Source organism: Taudactylus pleione, unplaced genomic scaffold, assembly GCF_031769625.1.
Source record: "Taudactylus pleione unplaced genomic scaffold, aTauple2 ptg000116l, whole genome shotgun sequence".
NCBI classification, from domain to species: Eukaryota; Metazoa; Chordata; class Amphibia; order Anura; family Myobatrachidae; genus Taudactylus; species Taudactylus pleione.
Genome location: NW_028284518.1, coordinates 6,668,838 through 6,693,111, shown reverse-complemented (window position 1 = coordinate 6,693,111; position 24,274 = coordinate 6,668,838). Strand labels below are relative to the sequence as shown.

Below are 24,274 nucleotides of genomic sequence, written 5' to 3'. Positions count from 1 at the left end.
GTAGGTGTGCTCTTCCGTGATGCACATGATGATTGTGTAAATGCTCCTGGGGGTGATCGCAGGGGTGGGTGTTGGGGGGAGTGCAGGCAGGGGACAGTGACGGTGCATCTGCGGGTGGTGATCGCGTGGTGAGAGCAGTGAAGGTGTCTAGTGAGGGAGACTCGTGCTGCTGTCAGGGAAGGGAGGGGGGCTGGTTCTACTGACTGAAGCAGACACCCCTGCAGACTGGTGAGACTGGTACAGCTGCTGCAGCAGCACTGCCACCGATTCTCTCCTACGCTCACCTGCTGCTGCTGACAGGTGAAGAAGTAGGCGGGCACTGCCGGCCAATGTCCGCCTACTTATCGTTCTGTTGGGGGAACTTTCCCCCTACACCAGAACAATAGTTGGTGAAAATCAAACATGTTTGATTTTCACCAACTAGTTAGAACAACCGTTTCTGGACGTTTTTCAGCGTGTGGGAGCAAACGGCTGACTATCTTTTGGTCCCACACACTAGACGATTATCATTCCAACCAACCAGCTAGTTGGCTGGAACGATATCGTCCTGAAGTGTGGGTGCCTTTAGGGTCAGTTATGTGGTGGTGGACAGGTTTGTGCTTCTGTTTGTCCACAAATTTACAATACATTGACCCTAAATAATTTGATTTGGTTCTGGACCACCAACCTGAGGCACCCCAGGGTCACACGGCGCACAGTTTGGGAACCACTGAGTTAGTCCATCTCTTCACTTACTCAGCGGCAACCTTACATAACGGTCCTGCTGGAAGGACACAGACCTGTATTTTATCTAGGGCACCATGGCTCAATCCAACTGCGGGGCGAGCAGAGGAATGCTCAACATTAATAACCCACATACTGTACCGCTACTGAGCATACAGTTCCACTCACTGCAATAAGGTGTCGCTCGCTACACCAAGCTGCATTGCAGTCAGCAACACAGATAACGCCAGCTGTCCCTGCTATATGGCTGGCTAATATTGCCTGTTTAATAGAACTATACTAACTTGAAACAAATATATTGCGACTGATTTGTCATGTGTAACTGTTACATTGTAATGCAAAAATACTGAAAGCAAGTTAAGCCTCCCGTGTTCTCATCAATAAGACTGAACAGGCATCTGCATTGGAAGCCTAACATCGGCTCGCAGGACCCCGGAAGTACTGGGCAGAGCTGTGCTGGACGCACATGTGGCTGCTATCTGTGACTGAGGAGCATGGGGGATCGCATTGAGCTACTGTGTGGCTGCTATGAGCAGATACTGTTCGGGTATCATGTGCAGCTAGATGGCGAGGTATATGCTCATGGTATCGCTGACAGATTATTAAGGAGGGGGTGACACATTGTTTATTGGAATGTACACACTAAACAGCATTGCCTGCTCATTATTGTTGTAGGTGTTGATTACATGTTGAATTTTACTTTGTTTTGTTGCTCTAAATGTGTGTGCAGGAAATGAGTGCTACATTAGAGAACTAAGTGAGTACACACTGGTTGACATATTGGATGTTCAGTTGAACGGCCAATATATAGTGTCGACCAGTATCTACATATGATAATGAATGACGTTGTTCACAGACATACCGTGTCGGCTGTGCAGCACAGCCGATGGCAGATATATCTGCACATCGTGCTGTGTGTACAGGCGCTGAGACGTTTAAGTGTGACCGTGTTTAAGTTTTCTTATTTTTAACAGACTAGCAAGAGAAAACTGGATTAAAGGATTTAGATTTCCTTTCTAAATAATTTAGGATTTAAAATATTTGGGCTACAAACATATTATAGGCTTGTCATATCATCCCTTAAATTGGGGACATACATGTATTACACAGATCCTGTGGCTGGCTGACTTCAAGTCTCCATTTCACCTGGTTTTAATCCTTCACAGAACCTGTGTAGTTCACATGTCCTGAATTAAAGGGATGATATGGCAAGCCTAATTCTAAATATACTAGTTAACTGGATCCAGCCATGTCAGATCAGTCCGTCCTCTTGCCTATCTCTCCTCTGTGCTATTCCGCCTGTCCCTACTGCCGTCCTGCCTCCTCCCCATTGTATTGTTTACCTTTCCCAACACAATGGTCCTCAGGCTTCTCTAAAGGCCCCCATACATCAGAGATTGATTGCAGCAATCGTGCAATTTGCAATCGATTGTGTATAAAAATCTTTCCCTTTTTCAATCGATTGTGGCATTCTGCAATCGATTGGAAAAGGGAAAGATTTTTATACACAATCGATTGCAAATTGCACGATTGCTGCAATCAATCTCTGATGTATGGGGGCCTTAAGGCTTGTCTGTCCGGGTGTCCTGTCGCTACAATGGAGTATGTTGGAGGTGGACATGACCTAGATGGGACAGCTTAGGACTGTATATAAGATATTAGTATTTGGACCATTCCTTTTCTGGGTCGATAGCTATTGTGCAGGATATTTTTTCCTTTCTCTGTTCCTCCCATCTATCCCGAATGAAGTGCTTGTGTGTTGGAGGTGTGAGTTGTTGGTACAGGCGGGGCTTGTGAGGTGCTGATTTGCAGCAACTCTGGAGTGGTGGTTTGGTGTGTGCAGTAGGAGCTGATATACTGGATCTCCAGTGGGAAAGGTGGGGGTGAGGTCTTGATTCTTGGGACCTGCAGTGGGGGGGAAGGGGTTGTTCAGGAGGTGCTGATTCTCTGGACCTTCTGTAGGGGTACTGCAGCTGCCAATTAGTGACACTATACTGCGAGGGCTGGGCAACATTCTAGTGTGCGCAGCTGGTAGACACACACCTAGAGGAACTATATAACAGGTATCAAAACTAATTTATGTTCTGTTCTTCAGCAATGGACGGCGGCACCTGACTTTACACACCATGCCCACACCGCTTCCTTATCTGTGGTTGCTGCAAACAACAGATTTGTAATCACTGGAAGTAAGGATGAAACAATTCAGATTTATGACATGAAGAAAAAGGTGGAACATGGAGTTTTGCTACATCACAATGGTATGTTATTTAATCACTTTGAAATGGTTTTCTCCAGTTGTTTTTAGCATGCCCATCTCCTGGAATATGTAGTGCCACAACAGCTGTAGGGCAGTGTGTTGAATACCCCTGATTTACACCTTGTGTAAACAAACAATGAACATTGCCAGCGATTGGTGAGGTAGAGCATAGCTTAATAAAACTAATGGTGCATACACACGTCTGATCAGATAATGATATCATTGTCTGATCGTCCTGCATGTGCTGGATAATCGATATTGATCATCCAGCACACCACCAACCCCTAAACTACCCGCGACCAACGGTTGCGGCTCCCTATAGTAACCTGGTCGATATTGATTAGGTTGGACTGCATGCAGGGCGATGGTCGTTATCGAACGCGCATCGTCCGTCATTTGGGGGTTGGAAGGGGCCAAAAAATGGACGATTATAACGATAAACGATATTGTTATCGTTTATATCGTCCTACAAAATCTGACCGTGTGTATGCACCATTAGATGAATATGTAGAAAACATAAGAACTTCAACATACAAGCAGGATTTGATGAAAGTGATCAATTTTTTTTAAGGGTTAATAATAATTTTTATTCTAATAATTTTAATTATAAAGGGCTTTTCTCCAGTAGGACTCAAATGAGGGCAAGGTTTTTAAACTTAAGGTAGTTTTGGGGGGCAGACAGTGTGTGGATTGTGGGGGGAGTTAATTTCTCATTCTAACCAAATACATTTTTACTTTTTTTTTTTTTTTCCTGTCTGGCCTATATGAGTTCTGTTTTGGGTCCATGTTAAAATAAATATTTAATTTTATCATTAACTAGAGAGAACTACACAATTTGCAGTAAAATAGCTTTTTCCCATGGTAACATTACCCTGAAATTTATATGATTAATCTCTCAATTATAGGAATGCTAAATATTTTAATCAAGGTCTTAGGGAGTCATCCGAGTTACACACTAGGCGATATATCATTCGTACGGGATGTAGTTTATATCCCAGCTGTCGAGATGCGGGCGCTCAGAATGCCAACACCAGTCAGAATTCTGTCGCCACCAGCATCCCGACGGGAAGTATATTGGGGGGAGGGGGGGTGTTAGGTTTGGGCTGCGAGTGGGAAGGTTAGGTTTATGCTGCGAGGAGGGAAGGGGGGCAGTAGTAGGGTTAGGTATCCTAACCAGGTCGGCGTCGGGATTCTGATATCCAGAGTGACAGCATCCCGCACCCAACCCATTCGTACAGCCGAAGAACAATATATAGTTTAGTGCATCTTCTCGTGCGTACACACGATACGTCTGTGAATTACGTCTTTCACAAATATATTGCATCGGGCGTGCAGCACGGCAGATGCAATAGAAAGATATTGTTCACATCTGCGTGTATGTACAGAAGACCAACCCGTAGGCTGCGACACTGACATCACAATTTGGCAGGCATATTTAAACGCCCGCCTAGTTGTGATGCATGGCGAGACATATTGTGCAGTCGATTAATATCTGTGCTTGCCAAAAACGGTAAGTAAAAGTAACAGGTGTATGGGTTTTTTTTCCCCACACACATTCTGTAGCTGGCCCACAATCTTTTTACAATTAAAAGCATTTTTATAATAGACATTAGGTTGCTTTTATCCACCTCAGTTTTGATTCGCTATTTAAATTTGCATGATTAAAGATCTACCGAATAATATATAATTCCTTTAAAAATACTCTTTCATAATAATTGATTTAACATTTTTGACGAAATGCATTCAAAATTGTTTACATATATAGGTATATAATCTATCAGTATTCACAGCGTAATTTCCACGATGTGATGTACATATGATAAACCACCTTAAGGTACGTTTGAGGTCCCATTTCATTGTCTTTATTTACCATCTAAAAAATAATGCAATTTAGGAATTAAATTGTACCATCAGATATATTTCAGAAAGGATAAATCCAGATCAAACTTATATTTTAATCAATCCAAAATATATTCAGTAGAGATTACAACTTGGATATTAGCTCAGAGATCGCCATATATAACAACCTATTTCTATGAACATACAAATTTAAAGGTTGATTTGTAATTGAGATTGCTAAAACAGCCTAGCAATGGTTTTGCTTTGAGCACTATTGGGGACTACAGAATCTCTTAAGGGTTGATGGGCCCACCTGTAAAATGGGAAAATCAATTAGAAATGGCAATTCTTGAGAATACCGGTGATCTTGCATGTGTTTTTACACAAAATACAACCTAGCAGAAGTACATGAAAAAGTGGGAATATCTTCCTGAACACCCAAAAGCTTCCCACTAAGGTAAAAGGACCATATAGAAGGCTATTAGTGGCCTTAAGCAATGTTACTGGAGTCTCTTAAAAGATGTCAAATGGTTATTTTTTCCATTTTGTATGAATGATGGAAAATGATAGGCAGCAAATGTTCTTCAGTAAATGAAAATCTTTACAGTATTTTGGGGTACATTAAAATGTGTTTCATGTGATTTTTTTTCAGTGCTTATATACAATTTTGGAAAAAGCACTTTTAGCTCCCATCTGTAAGTTAAATACAACACCTCACCATACATGTCCGATATCATTTATCCAATTTATTTTTGACTTTTTTGTTGAAATCATCTGAAAAATGACATCACCTTATTGGCCAAATTATTCTAGTTAAACCCCATCAAGTGTGTGATGATTCATTGGGAGTTGTTCTGAGAAGGAAATGTGAATTGCAAATGGAAATTTCTGTGAATTTGCCTCGGAAAATGCCTGCTGGAACCATCCTGACCCTTTTAATGTGGATGATTGTTTATTTTTACCTATTTGCTGGTGATATAGACTGTTACACAGCAAGTGCTCGTATGTATATTTTCTCTTCTTTCATCTGGAACAGAACATGATTGTTCCCAGTACCATTGCTCCACCAAATTACCAGTCCCATATATACTTTGTTTTACAGTCAAGATGCATTTCACGGGAACTGCATGACAGTTCTTGCTGTCAGGAGCAGTTTACAGCTAGGGAAATTCCTCCTGAAGAGAAAAATAGGGCTCCTGGAGGTTGGTGACAGAAGTGAGTAGGTGGAGCTGTTGGCAGTGGTGCTCAGATCTCCAAACTACTAACAATATATACCAAGCTAGAAGTATTGTTTTCCTGAGTGGCCTCCATATAATTAACAAACATCAGTTCTTCTACATTTAAGTGGTGCATGAAGTTTGGATAATGGATTAGTAGAGTATTTAGAGGAAATTACTATTGAAAGAAAGAATTGAGAAGTTTTGGAAGTGACCATTGAAAGAATTGTGGATGCAAGTTAACTTGTATACAGAGCACAGAATACCCAGTTGATTTTAGATGCTTTTATGGTCTACAGAAGGTTTTGTATTTGTTATATAACAATTATGACAAAATTACTGGAAAGTTTGTCAAGGGAAGATATACTGTAAATGCCCCAGGTTTTTAGGTTCAGTCTGGTAGACAATAGCTGATTCAGCAGCCTTGATTGCCAGACAACCTGTGTGAGGTTGATAGAAGGGTGTGTCAGTTTCTGCAGTCGGTCTCTCACTGCCTGGGGAACAGGTCAGAGACCTGTTGAGAGACACTGTGGTTACTGACTGTAAGTGCTGTTCTAAAGACTTCTGTTTTGTAAGAGGGACATTAGGTCCTTCCACTCTGATCAAGGGCCAGGATTTACATTTATGTTTTGTTTTTGTGCTGCTAATAAAACGAACTGCGAATTGGTGTGCTACCACTTGACAACTGCATGAGAAGTGCAACCGTTTAGCTCAGGAGACTGCACCCTTACCCTGATCTTGCCGCACAATTTATGTATATAAGTATTTCATCAGTTTGATTTTCACATTTTATTGCACATTTGATAATTTACATATTTCTGGTCCACCAAATCTCATGTATGACTTGTCTCAAACACCCATCCATGTGCATAGATGTTTTTTTTGTTTGTTCTAGTAGGATTTAAAAAAAATATAATAGTCTATTATAGTCTGTTATTTTTCGCATAGGCCAGTGGTTCCCAAAGTTTTTTTGAACCACGGCACCCTAGAGTATCAGCATTGTTTTCACAGTACCCCTAAGCCAAAAGTTTGTTATTGAGAAATTCTGAAAAAAATTAGTAAAGTGAAGTAACTTGCTAACCTGTCATCCTTATGTTCAGTTATGTGGTGGTGGACAGGTTTGAGCTTCTGTTTGTCCACATATGTACATTACATTGACCATAAATAATTTGATTTAGTGCTGGACAGCCAACCTGAGGTAACCCTGCAAGTGTCCCAAGGCACCCTAATGTGCCACGGTGCACAGTTTGGGTTCCACTGGCATAGGCCCTACATGCATACTGTGCAAGAGAGCATGGTGTTGTAACATTTTGCTTTGATGTGATTCAGTGGGAGTAAAATAATTGCTGCTGCATTATTTATTGGTTACCTGAAGATTATAATAATTTCCATATTTCCATAGCCGTAATCTTTTAGGAAAAAATGACATAATTTTTAGATTACACATGGTTTCTCTCATGTGTAGCTGAATTTCAGGATTTATAATGTCATTTTTGTGACTGAAGGTAATCCTAGTATTTGTTCTGCAGTAGATTGAATCAAAAAGCACAGTTTTTAATAATCAACTTGCAAATGTTTAGTAACTCCACTAGAGAAATACATTTTCATATTCCGAGCAATATGCTTTGGGCGGATAAGACAGGCACATTAAATGTTAATTAGAAAGTGAATGGGTGATGTTCATTTCCTATTCTTATGCTGAGAGGTCATTGCATGCATTGTTTTCTGAGCATAATTGCTTCTGTGCAATAGGGAATAAACATTCTCCATTTATTTCATTGTGACCGCATGTAGTGACTTGAGTGCTATGAAAGCTAGGATTCAAAGCTCATGTGTGACAACATTTTCTGTTGTACAGTACATGGATTTTGCACTAAGGAGCTCATTCAAACCCGCTCGCTAGATGCGTTCGCTCGCAGCCTGCGTATGCAAATTCAGCGCACGCCCAGCAAGGCAGGTGATCACACAGCAAGGCATTAGCTATGTCTAGGCGTGCGATCACTTTGTGTATGCAGACGCCCACCAGCCATTCATAAGATGCCGAGTTGAGCACGTCATCTTCTGGTAGTGTATGAAAACATTGGTACATCGTGCACCATCGGATGCGATCGCAGCGCTTGAGGTTGACTATACCCTGCTGCAAGCACTGCGATCACTTCCATGTGAAATCCAACCAAGTAACATGTACTATGAAGCTGCCTGTTAATTATGCACTCCTGGAACAGCGTTAAAACACTCGGGCACGCCTGCGTTCGCACCTCCACTCCTCCGTTTCTAGTGAACTGCCCCTGTCCCCACCCACAAACGGCCTCTGCTGTCACTCACTCTGCTTGGCTGTTTATGCGCAACGAGCGAACTGATCTTTCGCAGTGGTTTGCGCACGCGCATTGCGATGCATATGCATGCGCAGATTGCAACTATCACTCAGCTACGAGCGTTCACATCCTAGCAAGCGAGTCAGAATCAGCTCCTAAGGTCCATACAGCTACATCTTGAAGTGAAGGTACTGCTCTGTATGTGCAGTAGGCACTGTGCAGTGGTAACAGCCCAGTGAATCCATGTTCTGTAGTTTTAGAGCAAGTCTGTTTTCTTTAATTATAATGGCCATGTCGCTCACAACAATGTATTACAGTAAGGAGCAGATAAGTCCCCTAAACAAACGGTACACTAGTAGTTTCTGCAACATACAGTAGAATGCTGCAAAATATAATTATAACACTACTTGTTGACTGATGGTCTTTTTTGGGGCAAGTAATCATAGTTTTACAGGAGAGATACATTAACGATGATCTGCAAAGGTTCCCCCAGCAATCTCAGGGCCTGATTCAGAGACAGACGGTAATGCATTCGTAACTGCATTCTCTCACGGACCGCACTTGCTAAAATATGCTAATGCCTTCCAAAGCATAGCCTAGCATAGGGGCGCCCACTGCTGCCTTCTCATATCTGTCTGATGACGTAAAACGGCACAAACTTCGGTAACATCAATGCAGATCGGGTAGCCATGCAGCAAGTCTGACCAGCCGCAAATACTGCAGCTCTCCTGACACGCAAATGGCTCACATGTTGTCAATATCGCAATAGCTACTTTATGTGCGCACATGAAACGGTGTTTAAACAGTCACACGCCTGCTTTTGTCTAGCGACCTCTGTCACCTTCCCCAAATGCTTGACTACCTGTCACTCACTTTTCGAATGAATACTCTGTGGGCGTAATCGCAAAACAATTGTTGTGCATGGGCAGTGCAGCTTACTTGCATGTGCAATGGCAAACATTTGCTTAATCTGCGAATCAGGCCCTCAGTTTTTAAGATTTACTTAATATTTTTGTGGAGGCTGAGAAAATGTACTTAATAAACCCTCACCCTAGGTTTTGAGGAACACACCATAGTAGCTAATATTTTTTTTTTCCATGATGGTTTTGCTAAAAACAAATGGTTGACATGGGCAGCTCAGGTTCCTCATGCCCCCTACCCCTTTCCCCAATGAACAGAGTAACAATAAACTCCCATGCACGTGTAGAGAAGTGTAGCTTGCATGACATATACTTTTATACTGCTCTTTCCAGTTTTGGGACCGTAAAGCTCCTGTTTATACAATGTTGAGACCCTCTATTTAGCTTACAGTTGTTTAGCCTGGAGGCCAGCACTGATTCCGTGTTCGGCAGACAGGAGCCATGCTACATTGCATATACATTGTAAGTTTGTATTAAGGTTTTCTCTGTTAGTGTCTACGCAGCTGTATTCCAGGACATAAAACAGTCTGAAAATGAAGCACAGTGACCATCTTTTTATAGAAGGGTATCTCTTATGGTGCATACACACGGTCAGATTTTCCTTCAGATTTGAACAATAACGATTTTAAAAATCGTTCATATTTGAAAGAAAATCTGACGTGTCTCTGCAACGATGACCGATGCGCGTTCCCGTTTGTCAGATAACGATATCTGACATCTGATGTCAAAAATTGTTCAAATCATTGGTAAAATCATTCAAATTGTTCAATCGTTCATCTGACATATCTGATGTGTATGCACCAGGTGTATATTTCTGCCTGAAACATGTAAAAATATCAGAGCTGCTACTTGATTAGATTTGTCCTATAACATTCAGTGGTTCAGGCAGGTTGCTCTCTTCTAGTTGGTTGAAGCAGGGCAGAGTGTTTTCTAATACATTCCACTGAATTTAGTAGATTTCTATTTAACTGCACATGTGCCTCTTTAAATGAAAGAAGCATAATCCCACAAGGATCAGTTATATTTAGGTCCTACACCCTTGAAATAGACTGTGACTCACATGGCACTACACAGATGTGAAAGTCATATCTGTCACAATTTAGGGCCGTATTCCGTTAGGTGCGAAAAGCCAAGATCCGCGAAAAAGTATCGGCAATTGCAACTTGTAGCCAGTCTAACAGTCTCCTCTGTATTCAATTCCAAAGAGTTTTCGCGTGCGCAAAAATGCAATGTAATAGGCAAAAAAGATTTGCCTATGAATAGGTGGTGAAAAAAAGTGCAGAATTGCAGTTTTGCGGTGCAAACGTCGGAAAACCACTCGGGACCCTTGGGACAGCCCCCCAAAGCATAACTGCATAAAAGAAATTGGGAGACACTCCAAAAAATTACTTTCAAAAAGGGTGCGAAAAAGTACAAAGTTGGGGTACAAACTTAACTAGCGAAATAAGCTTTTGGGGTGTCTACAAGTATGGGGGAGGTGTTTTTTTGTTGCAGGTGCTTGCTGAAGGTGCGTGTTTGTTAGTTTTGTTTTTTTTTTAAATTTCACTTTAGCGTTTTTAAACAATGCTTGCACACATTTTCAAGTACCCCAAATTTGACAGGACTACTTATTTTCTCCCAAAAAACTGCTTACTGCTATTCTTCACCACATGTGCAAAGATGCTATATAGATGCAATTGAAAGCACTTTAGCCCCCCTGGAGCTATTTGGGGTACTTATCGGGGACATCTATACTGGTCCCAAATGTTAGTGCATCTTTTGGGGGGGTGTCAAGCTGATTTCCCCATTTCTGACAGCACTTTTCGCCTGTTTGAGTTTCGCCGGGGCGCGTTTTCGTGTCCTTTGGAATTGAATACAGCGAATAGCGGGGGCGCACACGATAAGTTTCCACGTCTAAAACACGCGAAATCGTCAAAGTGCGGCATGCGAAAAAGTATCGCGGGTGCGATACTAATTGAATACGTCCCTTAGTGTAAGACAAAAAGCATAGGGCAGACTGTTTTTTGTAACATGTCACCACTAATTTCTTGTGAATGCTTTAGTAGTTGTTATTCTCTTGACTACGGTATATTACCTGACATATTGTGCATTTACTATTTCATTTAACAGTAAAGAGAATCTAAAAACAATTCCAGACAAGTACGAGGGCCACATTACTGTACGATTTTACAAGTCTCACAACAATACTAGAACGAGTGCTCTTATTTTAAACCTCTTCAAATACAGACGATGTTCTGCCGAACATCCCGGGAAAGTACCGTTAACATTGCCATTTTTCCTGCGCAACTCTATGGGGAACAGCATGTTTTATTATTTATTTATTACCAGCTATTTATATAGTGCACACATATTCCGCAGTGCTTTACAGAGAATATTTGGCCATTCACATCAGTCCCTGCTCCAGTGGAGCTTACAATCTATGTTCCCTATCGCATGCACACACACATACTCACGGGTTAATTTGTGTTGGGAGCCAATTAACCTAAAAGTATATTTTTGGAGTGTGGGAGGAAACCGAGGCACCCAGAGGAAACCCGCGCAAGCACAGGGAGAATATACAAACTCCACACAGTTAGAACCGTAGTGGGAATTGAACCCATGACCTCAGTGCTGTGAAGTAGTAATGTAACCATTACACTGTCTGTTGCGCAATCATGTTTAATTGAATTGCCTATAAAGATTTTCAGGCTTCAACAAGATAGCGTATATTTAGTAGTCCGCGTAGACAAAGTAGTGTCCTGCCTGGGGACTCATAACTGCTTACTCCAGCCATGTGTATTTTATATTTTGTCTTTAGTATATTTGAGAGAGAGGTTTTTTTTGTTTTTTTTTGCCTTTGGTGTCTAACCTACATTTTACCTATGGACATTGATACAACAGCCATGGGTTTAATCAGTTTAACTTGGCATTTTCAGGTAGCATTACGTGCCTGGAGTTCTACGGAAACACACACCTGTTAAGTGGAGCCGAGGATGGATTGATTTGTGTGTGGAACACCAAGAAGTGGGAATGTCAACAGACCTTCAAGGCACACAAGTGAGTTGGAATGACATGTTTCTATTTTTCACTGAAGAGCGATCGGGATGTTACATGTGCAGCTCTTTACAGGACAAACCTGGATTTCTCTACTCTGCAGAAAATTTGGAGGTCTGTAAATTTGGTGATCTTTCAAAGTACCACAAGAAAGCTTGATTATAAATTATTACAAAACATTGCTCAAAGGCTTGGAGCATATGACTTTGTTGTGGTATGGGAGATTATGGTTGAAGTCTTTTAGCACTACATTCAAGGAGTGCCACTTTAATAGCTGTTTATTCCATATGAGCATTTTCCTTTCACAGTTATCCGCAGAGCTGTATTGTATGGTGACATTCCTTCTAATTTAATTTTCACATCATCCATTCTAACCAGCTGGTTATGTTTAAACCTTGATTACTTCATGTGATCACATATACTGAATGAATACAATTCATCTGTATTAATAGTATCAAAATAGCCCCCCCAAAAAAGTAAATGAAATGCTGAAAATGCCATCCAGGAACAGAAGGAGGGAGGGGAAGAAAAAATGTGGCAGCTTTGGTCTATAACGCCCGCGGCTATTCAATTACAGCCCTTTTTTCTTGCCCGATAAATTATCAGGCGTTAACACATAGGTCCGGAAAAAATTCCCTGACCTATGTGTTAACCCTGTGTTTTCGCCTTTTAAGAGGGTAATTATTTCTTCTATCTTTTTGGGTCTGCTCAGACGCAGTTCAGTACTGAGGGCCTGATTCAGAGATGTATGCTAACCCGATGGTTAGCGTACACCTCCAAATGCTTAGGGTCTGCTCATGCGCTGGACCTATTCTGCGTATGTGCAGAATGGGTCCTCGATCACGCTCGCAGACCCCCCCCAAGATGCAACATGTCAATTGTTTGGGGTGCGGAGCAGGGGTGTGACAGGCCACCGTTCCCTGAAATGGGAGCGTGTCATCTCAATTTTCTGGGAGGGACTCGGCCAGGGTCTGCGTTGGTAGCCGCAGGTTTCCTAGTCTTGCAGCTGCGAGGACTCAGCCAGGCTGCGGTAAGCTTCAGCTACCACAGCTTGGCCGAAGGAGCAGTCGCGATGGTGATCCCAGACCGTGACCTCGGTTGCAGAGCTGGGATCACAGATGCAGCATGGAGGTGTTTGTTTCCTACAGACACCTCCTGCTACGTTTTCATTTGAGATTAACGGAATCGCTTGTGTGCGGCTCTGCAATTTTGTCCATCTCTGAAGCAGGCCCTGACTTAGGGGCTAATTAGAATACCGCGGCTAATTCAATTCCCCCCCTTAGGCTTATACACATGGACAGTATTACGTATGCCTATGGTACCTTGTCCTACACAGTCAAGAGGTGAAAGCAACAAGCAGTCCTTAAAATAAAGCTATATTGATTACATATAAAGCTATATTGATTGCTGTATGGAGTACTATCAGTATCTATGCTCAGACTTTAAATGCTAAATCGATGAAAAATGTATCTTGCTCAATGTTGGTTACATGACATATGTTAGACAGGCAGTGACCTTCATAGTAATCAATATATACTATATTGTGGATTTACCACCTGTGTTAGTCTTTTGATAAGATACTGTAAGAATTTTTAGAACGGTTGTGTACCCATAAATGGTTTAATCTACTATTGATTAATTCACATTTAAGTATGCCTTTTATTTCCCTGCAGGGGTCATGTATCCTCTCTTTCCATACATCCGTCTGGAAAATTAGCATTGTCTGTAGGCACAGACAAAACTTTAAGGCAAGTATATAATCTATATACATTTATTTCTATATAAAGGTGTAGGATCTTTTATCTGACAGTGCATTATCCATTGCTGCCAGAAAGTGCCAATTGGAAGACCAGGACAATGCCGGGAAGAGGGTGCACAAAGGCTGTTGGTTTTTTTAAATGTAAGTTAGTATATTTTATACATGGTAGCTCCAAATTACAGAAAAACCAAGATGGAAAGTTCAAGAAAGATTGTGTTACCTATTTATAATTATTTTAACAAGCAGAATAAACTATTGCTTTATTATGGCCCGCATATCCAGTCTGTCCAATTTATCCATGAATCTGACCCAGGAGCCTGCTCATGTGTGAGTAATGAAAGAATTGATTACACTAGGGGGTATATTTTCTAAAGTGCGGGTTTTTAAAAGTGGAGATGTTGCCCATAGCAACCAGTCAGATTCTACTTAACATTTATCTAGCACCTTCTAGAAGATAATAGCTAGAATCTGATTGGTTGCTATGGGCAACATCTCCACTTCTAAAAACCCACCATTTCGGAAATATACCCCGTCAACTACAATTCTGAAACATTTACTTTAGTAAAGTACAGGCTACAAACCTGAAATAAAGCAATTTCTTTATTCAATGACTCGGTTGTGGTGTTCCTCTAAGCAGAATTTGCTCCGTTTAGTGTTTGTCGGGTCAATTCATGCACTGTGGTTTAACCCCAGTTTGGTCTAAACCTACAAGATTTGCTAACCTTGTATGCCTTACTTTAACTTTAATGGCTTCAATGCATGAGCATGTTTGCCTGTCGCACATGTAAACATTTTATCTGATTACTATGATAAGCAATTGCATGCTGACTCTGCAATGTTTTGCTGTGTACACTATTCCAACAACATATATACATGTCTCAGTGTCATTCCTGCTTTGGTTTTCATCTCACTTTTCCTTTAGTGAGTAAGAGGTGTGACCCACCATTTATGAGGCTGTGATGTCATTTTGACCAAGTCCCAAATACACAAAGTAGCTATAGTTGATGGGGTCTAAGAGATTGTGTAGTCATGGCCTACAGTGTCATTGACACTTCTACGGTTCAATACCATTACCCTCTCAGCTCCGCAGATACCTCCATTTTTTAAGGTTATGGTATAAAAGTTGCAGTTAAATGGTCGACAATGTCTAGTTAGACACCAGGTGTTAGACAGGCAACAGGTCAACAGGGACAAAAGGTCGACATGGTCTAATAGTCGACACATTTTTAGTTTTGTTTTCTCACCCTAATCTTCACCCTAACCCTCCCTCCCTGGTCCCTAACCGTCGGGGTAAGTCTCTAACCCTGAAAAAGAAAAAAAGTCAACCATTTGTATGTTATCCTTTTGACTCAATCATTTGTATATGTCGACCTTCTTCCATGTAAACTTTTAGTGTGTCAACCTATTGCCTGTCTAACATCTAGACATTGTCGACCTTTTAACTGTCTATAGTCCGGATACCATTTTTAAGCTCTACACCTTGGGGTCTAGTTGGGAAACACCTGTTTCTACTTAGGCCGCAGAGAGAGGAATCCTCTTTGGTCTCACCCATGTATCCTTTATTGTATGATTAATAAAGAAGCCAACTGCAATAATAACAATCTTGAGACTTTTCTTTTTATGAAATGAAGGTAATAGATCTTGTTCTATTTTCTTTGATACAGAACCTGGAACCTTGTTGATGGACGCTCTGCTTTTATAAAAAATATCAAGCAAAGTAAGTGAATTTAAATTTCTTTATTGTTACTCCCTTGTAATAATATGTGCCACTCAAATAACATCGCACCATTTTAGCTGCAGAGTAGAATGAAGCAAATGATAGAGCATTCTGATAGGGTGAAATATTCACCGTACCCAGGAAGCAAGTCCATGCGGCTGTTTTTCCCCAAGGGCTCTGTGTTCCACTTGCAGCCTGGCTGAATGCTGGAACTGAGTAGTTCTGTGTAAGGGCTGTGCGAGACAGAGAACCAGTCGTAGGCTGTAATCTAATTCCCGCTCACATCTCCTCTTTGCGACATATTAAAGTGGTGAGCTTTCAAAGTTTTCTTATTCTATTAGATTATGCGTAAATGTAGGCAAAGCTTCATAAGTATATTGTAATACAACATTTTATGAAGACATGATCCGGCCCCATGTGGTTTGATTTGCTCAGCCAGCATTATTACTACATATTACAAATTGTATTACTGAACTATTACATAAATTTGTGTGTTGGGTTACACTTAAATTCGTATTAGGTTTTCTGTTGATGCGGAGTCACCACAGCTAATTGGCCTATTCAAATAATACATATTGTATGATTGAAATTTAGAGCATGTCCAGGTTATCTGTTTCTCCTGATGGGTTCTAAATAGAATGCAGATCTATAAAACAGCAAAGGAAATAGTGCAGGATACAGATAATTGGATTTAATATAATTCATGCTGTCCAGATGCTATTACCAAGCTCCAGCAGATGCATGGAGAAAGGATAACAAAGTGGACTATTCAGTTGGTCAGAGTTCTCAAAAATCTTGAAGGTAATAGGTCTCCCCATTGTGCATGGGTCATGGTGGAGGATGGGGAGAGGTATTAGAGGAGTGCTGAGACCTTTTCTCCACAAAGGGCCAGGGGGCCCATATTGGACCAAAAAAAAGGTTGTCTCAGTAGGGGGCTATCACAGTGCATAACCCCAGATATGGGTATCCCTGTTGTGTTTTCTCTCCATGAGCCCATACTGTTTTTTATAAATGTTGGTCTTTGTTGCATCCAGGTGAATTATTATGTGTGTACATGATGCTCAGTATGTTTTAATAATAATTGTATATGAGGGTGTTTGTGCATCTAGGTGAATTCTTCCTCAGTGGTCTTTTAACAACACACACTGGCAAAAATACCCGCTTCATGCCAGTGCAACTGGTACTCCTGACATACCTTCAAGATTCCACATCCGACATCTACCATCACTTTATTTCTCAGTAATTACAGCATTTAGCTACAAAGCAAATGGGATCTGGACAATTGAAAGTGTTCATCATTTAGAATACATTTATCACCTGCTTGGCAAGGAGGCCTCAGTGCCTTTAAAACTGGCAGCGTTCTGTTGTTAGTTGGCAATGTTTCCTGTTGTTCCTAGTCACAAACTTTACACAATCTCATTAATATTTCAGGGCTATTCAGGATAACAAAGAAGCTTGTTGTTACTGCGCTAATAACAAAATATTTAACTAGTAGCTATGGTGCTCTATTCTTCTAAACATAGAGGTTATAAAGTCTGTTACTGGGCATAGTCCAAACTTGCTGTGTTTTTTTAAATAACCAAGAAAAATGATGATTGGACAAATGTACAAATCTTGTCTCTTGTTCCCAGATGCACATATCGTCCAGTGGTCTCCCAGCGGAGAGACGTATGTGGTGGTGATGCAGGACAAAGGGGATGTGTACCAACTGGAAACGGCAGCAGTTATTGGCACAATCCATAATCCGAAGAGAATATCTTCAATACGTTTTATAACAGTAATATATTCTGTTTTTTGCAGCAAAGTCTGACTATACTATACTTTCTAACTTTATTTTCATGACATTCTGAAGGTTGTTACTTTTTAAAAGAAATATTCAGTTTCTCATTCATCCATGGGAGACTCTGGAATACACTGGGTGTAGAGTGCAGATGGACGAGACTGGGCACCTAAAGAAAAAAAAAAAAATATCAGCTCCCAACTGGCATTTTTCAAACACAGCCTGTGAGATGACAGTTGGGAGCTGATTGGCTGGCACCTTATCACTTATCAATTTTCACTCTGTCTCTTATCACTACTTAGTACATAGACCCCCTAAGTCTTGAACAGCACAACTTCTCCTCCCCTATACCTCATCCCCTGCCTGTAGCCTTCAGTTTATTTTTGGTGCCCAACGGAGCTGGTCCATGTTGAACGTACACTTCATGGATGTGGCACATCTGGAAACAATGCAGATGTCTTGCTCAACCATGGGTCTTCCAAGTAAAACACAATCACAATAACAACACTCATTAGGAGTTTTAAATATCTACAGTGTTTAAAAAAAAAAACTCCTCTAAATTTCATTATGAAACCATAGGTTTTGTTTTGTTCATATCTGACTATATATATATATATATATATATATATATATATATATATATATATATATATAGGCACAGAAAACATTAACAACATGATGGATGTGAGTGACGCGCTAATGATTCAGAATGAGGAGGAGGAGGGGTGGAAGGCATTGGTAAAAAGATAAAAAAAATTCTGGCCTTTGCAAACAATAACTTTAAAAGGGATGCTCACTTAGCATTTATCACGGTGATCAACTATGGCCAGGCTTCAATATTGGGAGACGGGACAATAAATGGTGAAATATACTTTTTAAGTGGACATCGCCTTTAATTCTATTGTCAGGTTGGCTCAAGAATAAATGTATTTTCAAAACCATTAATGTAACGTTACTAGAAACTTGCATCCCTCGCTGTTTAGTTATACCGTATATAATCCAAATCTTTAATAACTAAAATTGCTTGCTTTATTCTCTTAAAAAAACGAGTGCAGTTTTGGAAATGTTGTTATATAAAATATGTTTCTAGGCCCCACTAGCTGTATATTATGTTCTACCCCCAGTGGGACCTAATAACTTAGTGCTGTGTGCACAAATGGGGTCTACTAACGTGGACATGATTTGCAGAGTTAGTGCACAGCAGAACACACGGTGCACCCAGAATGTCATTGCACAACTTCATTTCCCTAAAGTAATTAGAGTTTAAAGTACCAGCGTGGTATCTTAGTGCTAGTGAAACAGCAGGGAAAGGCCCATGTTGGGCTCCACTGTGTGCATCCCTGCAGCCTCAGTTTCCTCAATAGTAGCGCAGGTAAGTGGTCCAGGCAAAGCATTTTTATAAGAGTGTCTAGAACGAGACTTTTTTTTTTCTTTAAATGTGTGTACTGATATATCCATTTAAGTAATGTGCTGTGCTTCAACTGTTTGTATTTCTGCTGCAGTATTTGCTTTGGAATTTGTTTCTCTTTCAAACACCCTATTATCAATAGACTCATTTTGTGATTCTTGACCTTACCATGCACATATTCTAAAAATTCAGTGGTTGCAAAATGCTGACACATTCAACAATAATGCCCAAGTAGTTCTATTGAGATTCCAAACTTTTTTTTTTTTTTACTTCACAGTGCATAAGGTTTAAATAGTCAACCATTAAGATGTAATCAAATTGCCAGCAGCATCAAACATAACATAAACTCTTAAATTGTCTTTCATAGCAAAACACAGTTTATGGACTGTTTGGTATTAAATTTGTTGTATATATGTTTTTTTGTAGAAATAAATGGAGGTTTTCTTATTTTGCGTTCTGGTAAATGAAGCATTTATTTCTGAGGATGACTAGAACTGCATGTAGCATCGAACAAACACTGCTAAGTTTAAGTTCTACGAGATGGATATAAGTTAGGGTAGTGATGGGCAACCTCATCCAATTCCAGGACCACATGGGCGGCCATCTGACCTTCAGAGCCAACTGTTACTATTAATCTTCATAATAAAATAAAAACAATAAATTCAATCTGTAATAACATTATGGCCAGGCATTTTGAACAAATGTTACAAGCTATAACAAACAAAGTTGAGGGCGGCAGGTGACTTCTCAGGGGGCTGCATTTGACCCTAAGGACTGCCTATGGTCCATAGTAGAGTTAGGGCAGTTACGTACAAGATAGGGTGGAAACACCTACAGCAGGACATTACTTATGGCTAAAAAAAAATTCACTTTGCTGATAAACGTACCAATATATCCCAGCAGCTACAGTGTTAAAGTATTCCGTTTTCCACTTTTACCATCAATTCCCTTTCATGCTAGAGTAGGTTTAATAGCCGTGTTTGGTATTTCTTCCAAATTACTGTAGTGGTTTTTAATGATGGATTTAATAAATTATTTACTATGAGGCTTTTAAAATATTTTCTTTGGCCTCAGAAGGTTTTCTGTGTGGGCAAAAATAATGCATTTGTATCTAATGTCCTATTATTGCAAATCAACAGGATACTCTCCTGGCTGTGGCTGGGGATGAGGATCTTATCAGACTCTATGACACAGACTCTCAAAACTGTGTTTGTGAATATAAAGCTCATGAAACCAGGTAAAGCGTGACTGACCCTTCTGCCTACAAACCTAATACATTATATTCAAGATACACCTTCTAACGTGCTCTTAGTGGCACTTCCTACACAATGACTTACTAACTATTTGCTCCTTTGTGCCAGAGTGAAGAGTCTCCATTCTTTTGAATCTGAAGACTATCATGTTATTGTATCTTCCTCGAGTGATGGGTACGTTAAGATGTGGAAGATTGATTTGAATAAGGTGAGAAATAAGTAATGTGCCTGAATAGTGAGACACAAAACCAAGCAGCAGGCAATTTGCTTTACATGTGTCAGCTGCACAGTGAATTACATGCACTATTGTAAATACAAACATTCTGTTTATAACAAGTTTGGTAAAGATAACATGTTAGTACCATATTTTGGATTGAACGTGTAAACGTATATATCACATCAAGGTTTTTATGTTGTAAATAACACTAATGCCAATAAAATAATTTTCCATCACATTTAAGGAAGATTAAGTTATGCTAAAATGTTGTTTGCCTAACCTAATACATCATTAATATTAAAGGTTATATAATCTACAATGTCTTTTTTTGTTATTTTTATTGTTTAATAGGTTAATTATGATGCAGTAGTTACCATTTCTTTTGTTCAACATAATGTTTTTGCTGTTCCAAATGCATCTTTCTGAAGTCTGGAATAACCTAGTGATTGATCTGTCTTTCCATGTACAGTAAAACCTGGTTCATTCTATGTGTTGGAAATGTCATGGGTTACCAGTGGTTTAGTAGTATGGCTCCAGGGCAAAAGTCGTTATAGCATGAGCTTTTATAATGTCTCCTGGCCAGAACTTGCCTGGACTACTGTAGTAGAGTGAAACTGACCTGGAGGCTTCCAAGATCCCACAGAATGCACTGCATACTCTTTGGCCTGTTCATCCATTTAAAAAAATCTTGCTCATCACTAAGAAAACTTTGGAGTGTTTTTGGTGTTAGGAGCGTATTTGGACACATTTAAAGCCAAAGTGAGAGCCTGCCTTTAAGCAGGATTTCTGTTCATTTTTACAAGAAGAATGAAATACACTCACAATACAAATAGCCACTTTTTTATATAGTTTGTGTTGAAAAACTTATTTTGTATAAAGTTTATATTCTAAAAAAAAGTATTAATATTTTAGGTAGATACTTCACCAACATTGCTGTGTGAGGTTAGCACATCAGCCAGGCTTACGTGTCTTTCAGTATGGCTCCCAGGAGTCAGTGATAATAAAGCAAAACCAACCCCAGAAGCCACTGCAAGTAAGAGAAAAGTGTTTTATATTTATGCTCAATGTTTTCGTTCCATATCAATGGTCTTGGTCTTGAACTGTAACTATAGTTGTTATTATGAAAGCTTATTTATTGCTCTCTGTCTGTAGTTTTTTTTTCCGCTGTCTGGATACCTTACCCAACCCCTATTTTCAAAGAAAGTGCTTTGCTTTTGGGTCCAAGTAAAATCTGGAAATGTTTGACTTATTGAAAAAAAAAAAAAATGTGTACTCCCAAATTTTGAATACTATTTCCATGTTAAATATGAAAGGAAATAATCTCTACATACTCTCAATAAAGCAGAATGTAAACTGGACCATAGCTGGTGCAATACTGAGCTATGGCTGTACTTAACCATTCATATTGTAATTTTGCTAAAGCTGGCCACACATCTAAAGATTATCTGTCCAACCAGCCAACTAGTTGGTTGGAATGAAAAGCTGGTTAGGGATGAAAGCAAATGACAATCAGCAATTTGCTCCCAAACGCCGGAAAATGGACAAAAACTGTTGTTTGAACAAATTGTTTAGATCAAACATTTAACAAACTTGTCTGACGACCATTTTCATCTGTTTCTGGCATTTAGGAGCAAATTGCTGATCATCATTTACTCCCATTCCTTACCAGATTTTCATTCCAACAAATCAACTAGTTGGCTGGTTGGACAGATAATCTTTAGATGTGTGGCTAGTTTAACACTTGTTAAGACCACATAAACACTGGTGATTTTATATACCTTTTTACACTTCTATGGATCTGATGCAATAAATCATTGTTCCTAGTGTTGCCATGACCACTGGCATTTTTACTTGCATTGTGGCCATGTTTTTTAAACATACTAGCAGTTCTGTTTCAGTAGAAATAGTAGAACACAACCTTATCACACTAATTGCTTGCATTTCATGTGTTTTTGTTTTTTTTCTTAGTTTATTTTTTTCATTATTTAAAAAAAAAAAAAAAAATGGGTGATTGTCAAACTGTAGGAAAACAATGAAAAAAGTAGAGCAATGAACATTGCAGCATACCAATAAGTGAAATTCTTCTGGTGTCAATTTGCTTGCTCTCATTTAACAAAAATAAATAAATGCGCTTCCATTCAGCACGGGAAATAGGATTTCACTCCGTGAAATATGCTTTGTTTAAATCTTCTATAAATATTTAATTTCCAGAGAAAGAAACTAAATGTCCCAAGAAGAAAACAGAGGCCCCCAGGGACCAAACAGAGAATTTAGCTGCAGAACAAGAGGGTGACACAGCGATGGTGCACAGGAAGAGGAAACTTACAGATAACAAAAAGATAAAGAAGAAGCCAAACAAAGACTAAAACTCTATTATGTACATATTTTGTTATCTGACATAGTTTAATGTATACATTGTGGCAATATAGAAACCGTAAAAGGTATTTGCTGACATCTGCCCTCTGTTAAGTTTATATCTTTAAGTCCAGTCTGTTCAACATCTTTGTGAGATTATATTGCAGGCCAGAAATGTCAGGTTGAGAGATCTGGTAAGGACTGATTATTTCTAAATGGAAAAAAAAAAAAAAACCTTTCCAGGTCCCAATAACATTTTTACAGTGTTTGATCCTCCCATGTGGAGCTTGTTGCTGTTTGTATAAAGGACTATTTTCTTCCTTAACCCCTAGGTCTGTGTTTCATCTTCAAATTCTAGTGCAATAGTTTTTGCTTTAGTTTTTTCTGTAAAGGAAATCTGAGTTATACTGTAATTGTAATATATATATATATATATAAAATTTTGTGTGTGTGAGAGAATTCCAGTAACACTTTTTTAGCTCGGTACAATAATGTAAGTACCACACCTTACAGCAGGACTAAACAGTATGTGGGCATGCACCTGTAACCGCTTTCCTAGACTACTAGATTGGACCAGTTGTTGTTGTTCTACTTTATATGTGTCACAAGTGTTCTGCAGCACCTTACAAAATACATAACTAAGTGAACCAGAAACCAGTGACTTACAGTACAAAAAACAATGCAGGGCAAGGTTTATATACATTGTTGCATTAGCGATCATAATACTCAAATAAGGAAGAGGGTGTAGGCAACCAAGTGATAGGTGCCCTAGTGGGGAGTGAGGAGTAGATGAAAGTATAAGGAGAGGCACAAGAGCAGGGCCGGCCCTAGGCATAGGCATTAAGAGCAAATGCCTAGGGGCATCCCAAGCCTAGGGCTAGATGTACATTTTTTTTTTCTTTGAGCTGGCTCGGGTGTGGCAATCCGAGGCAGCCAGGAGGCGAGATCAGGAGGCTGCAGCAGCAGGACACTCACACAGGCAGGAAGTGTATTTACTTTCACTGTCTGCCTTTGACGCTGAAGCGAGCTGCTGCAGAGTGCAGAGGAGAAGCCAGGCTACACACAGTATAAAGGTAAGAGCTGGATGAGGGGAGACAGATACATTTGGGGAGTGGGGGCTGATGGCATTACTATGGGAAGGGAAGACGAAGACATGGGTAGTAGGGTCTCAGGGAGCTGATGATACTGCTATGGGGGGAGGGCAAGGCAGATATATGTGAAGGCTTATGGGGCAGGCAGAGACCAAGGGGGTGTGGGAGCTCAGGGTTGAGGACACTGCTATTGGGGGGAAGGCAGAAACACATGGGGAGTGGGGGCTCAGGGTGCTTATGACACTGCTATGGGGGGGAGGGGGATAGGACACTGCTCAGGTTGGACTCCATCATCCACATTGGTAAGAAAGGGACTCAGGGCCTGATTCAGATCCGCTCGCAAGCGGGTCGATGGTGCCCTAGTGCGCATGCGCACGACGGAGGGAGCTC

General features: G+C 40.2%; 1 protein-coding gene across 1 annotated transcript; it reads left to right on the top strand.

Moving 5' to 3' along the window:
• The first annotated feature begins 992 nt into the window (after window positions 1–992).
• PAK1IP1 (PAK1 interacting protein 1) lies at window positions 993–22,890 on the top strand. Its single transcript, XM_088471768.1, has 10 exons — window positions 993–1,295; window positions 2,819–2,981; window positions 12,187–12,307; window positions 13,978–14,052; window positions 15,728–15,780; window positions 17,412–17,557; window positions 20,108–20,205; window positions 20,330–20,429; window positions 21,351–21,471; window positions 22,650–22,890. Exons 1-10 carry the CDS (start codon window positions 1,218–1,220, stop codon window positions 22,802–22,804), a joined length of 1,110 nt encoding a protein of 369 aa, XP_088327894.1. The 5' UTR covers window positions 993–1,217; the 3' UTR covers window positions 22,805–22,890.
• Window positions 22,891–24,274: the final 1,384 nt, after the last annotated feature.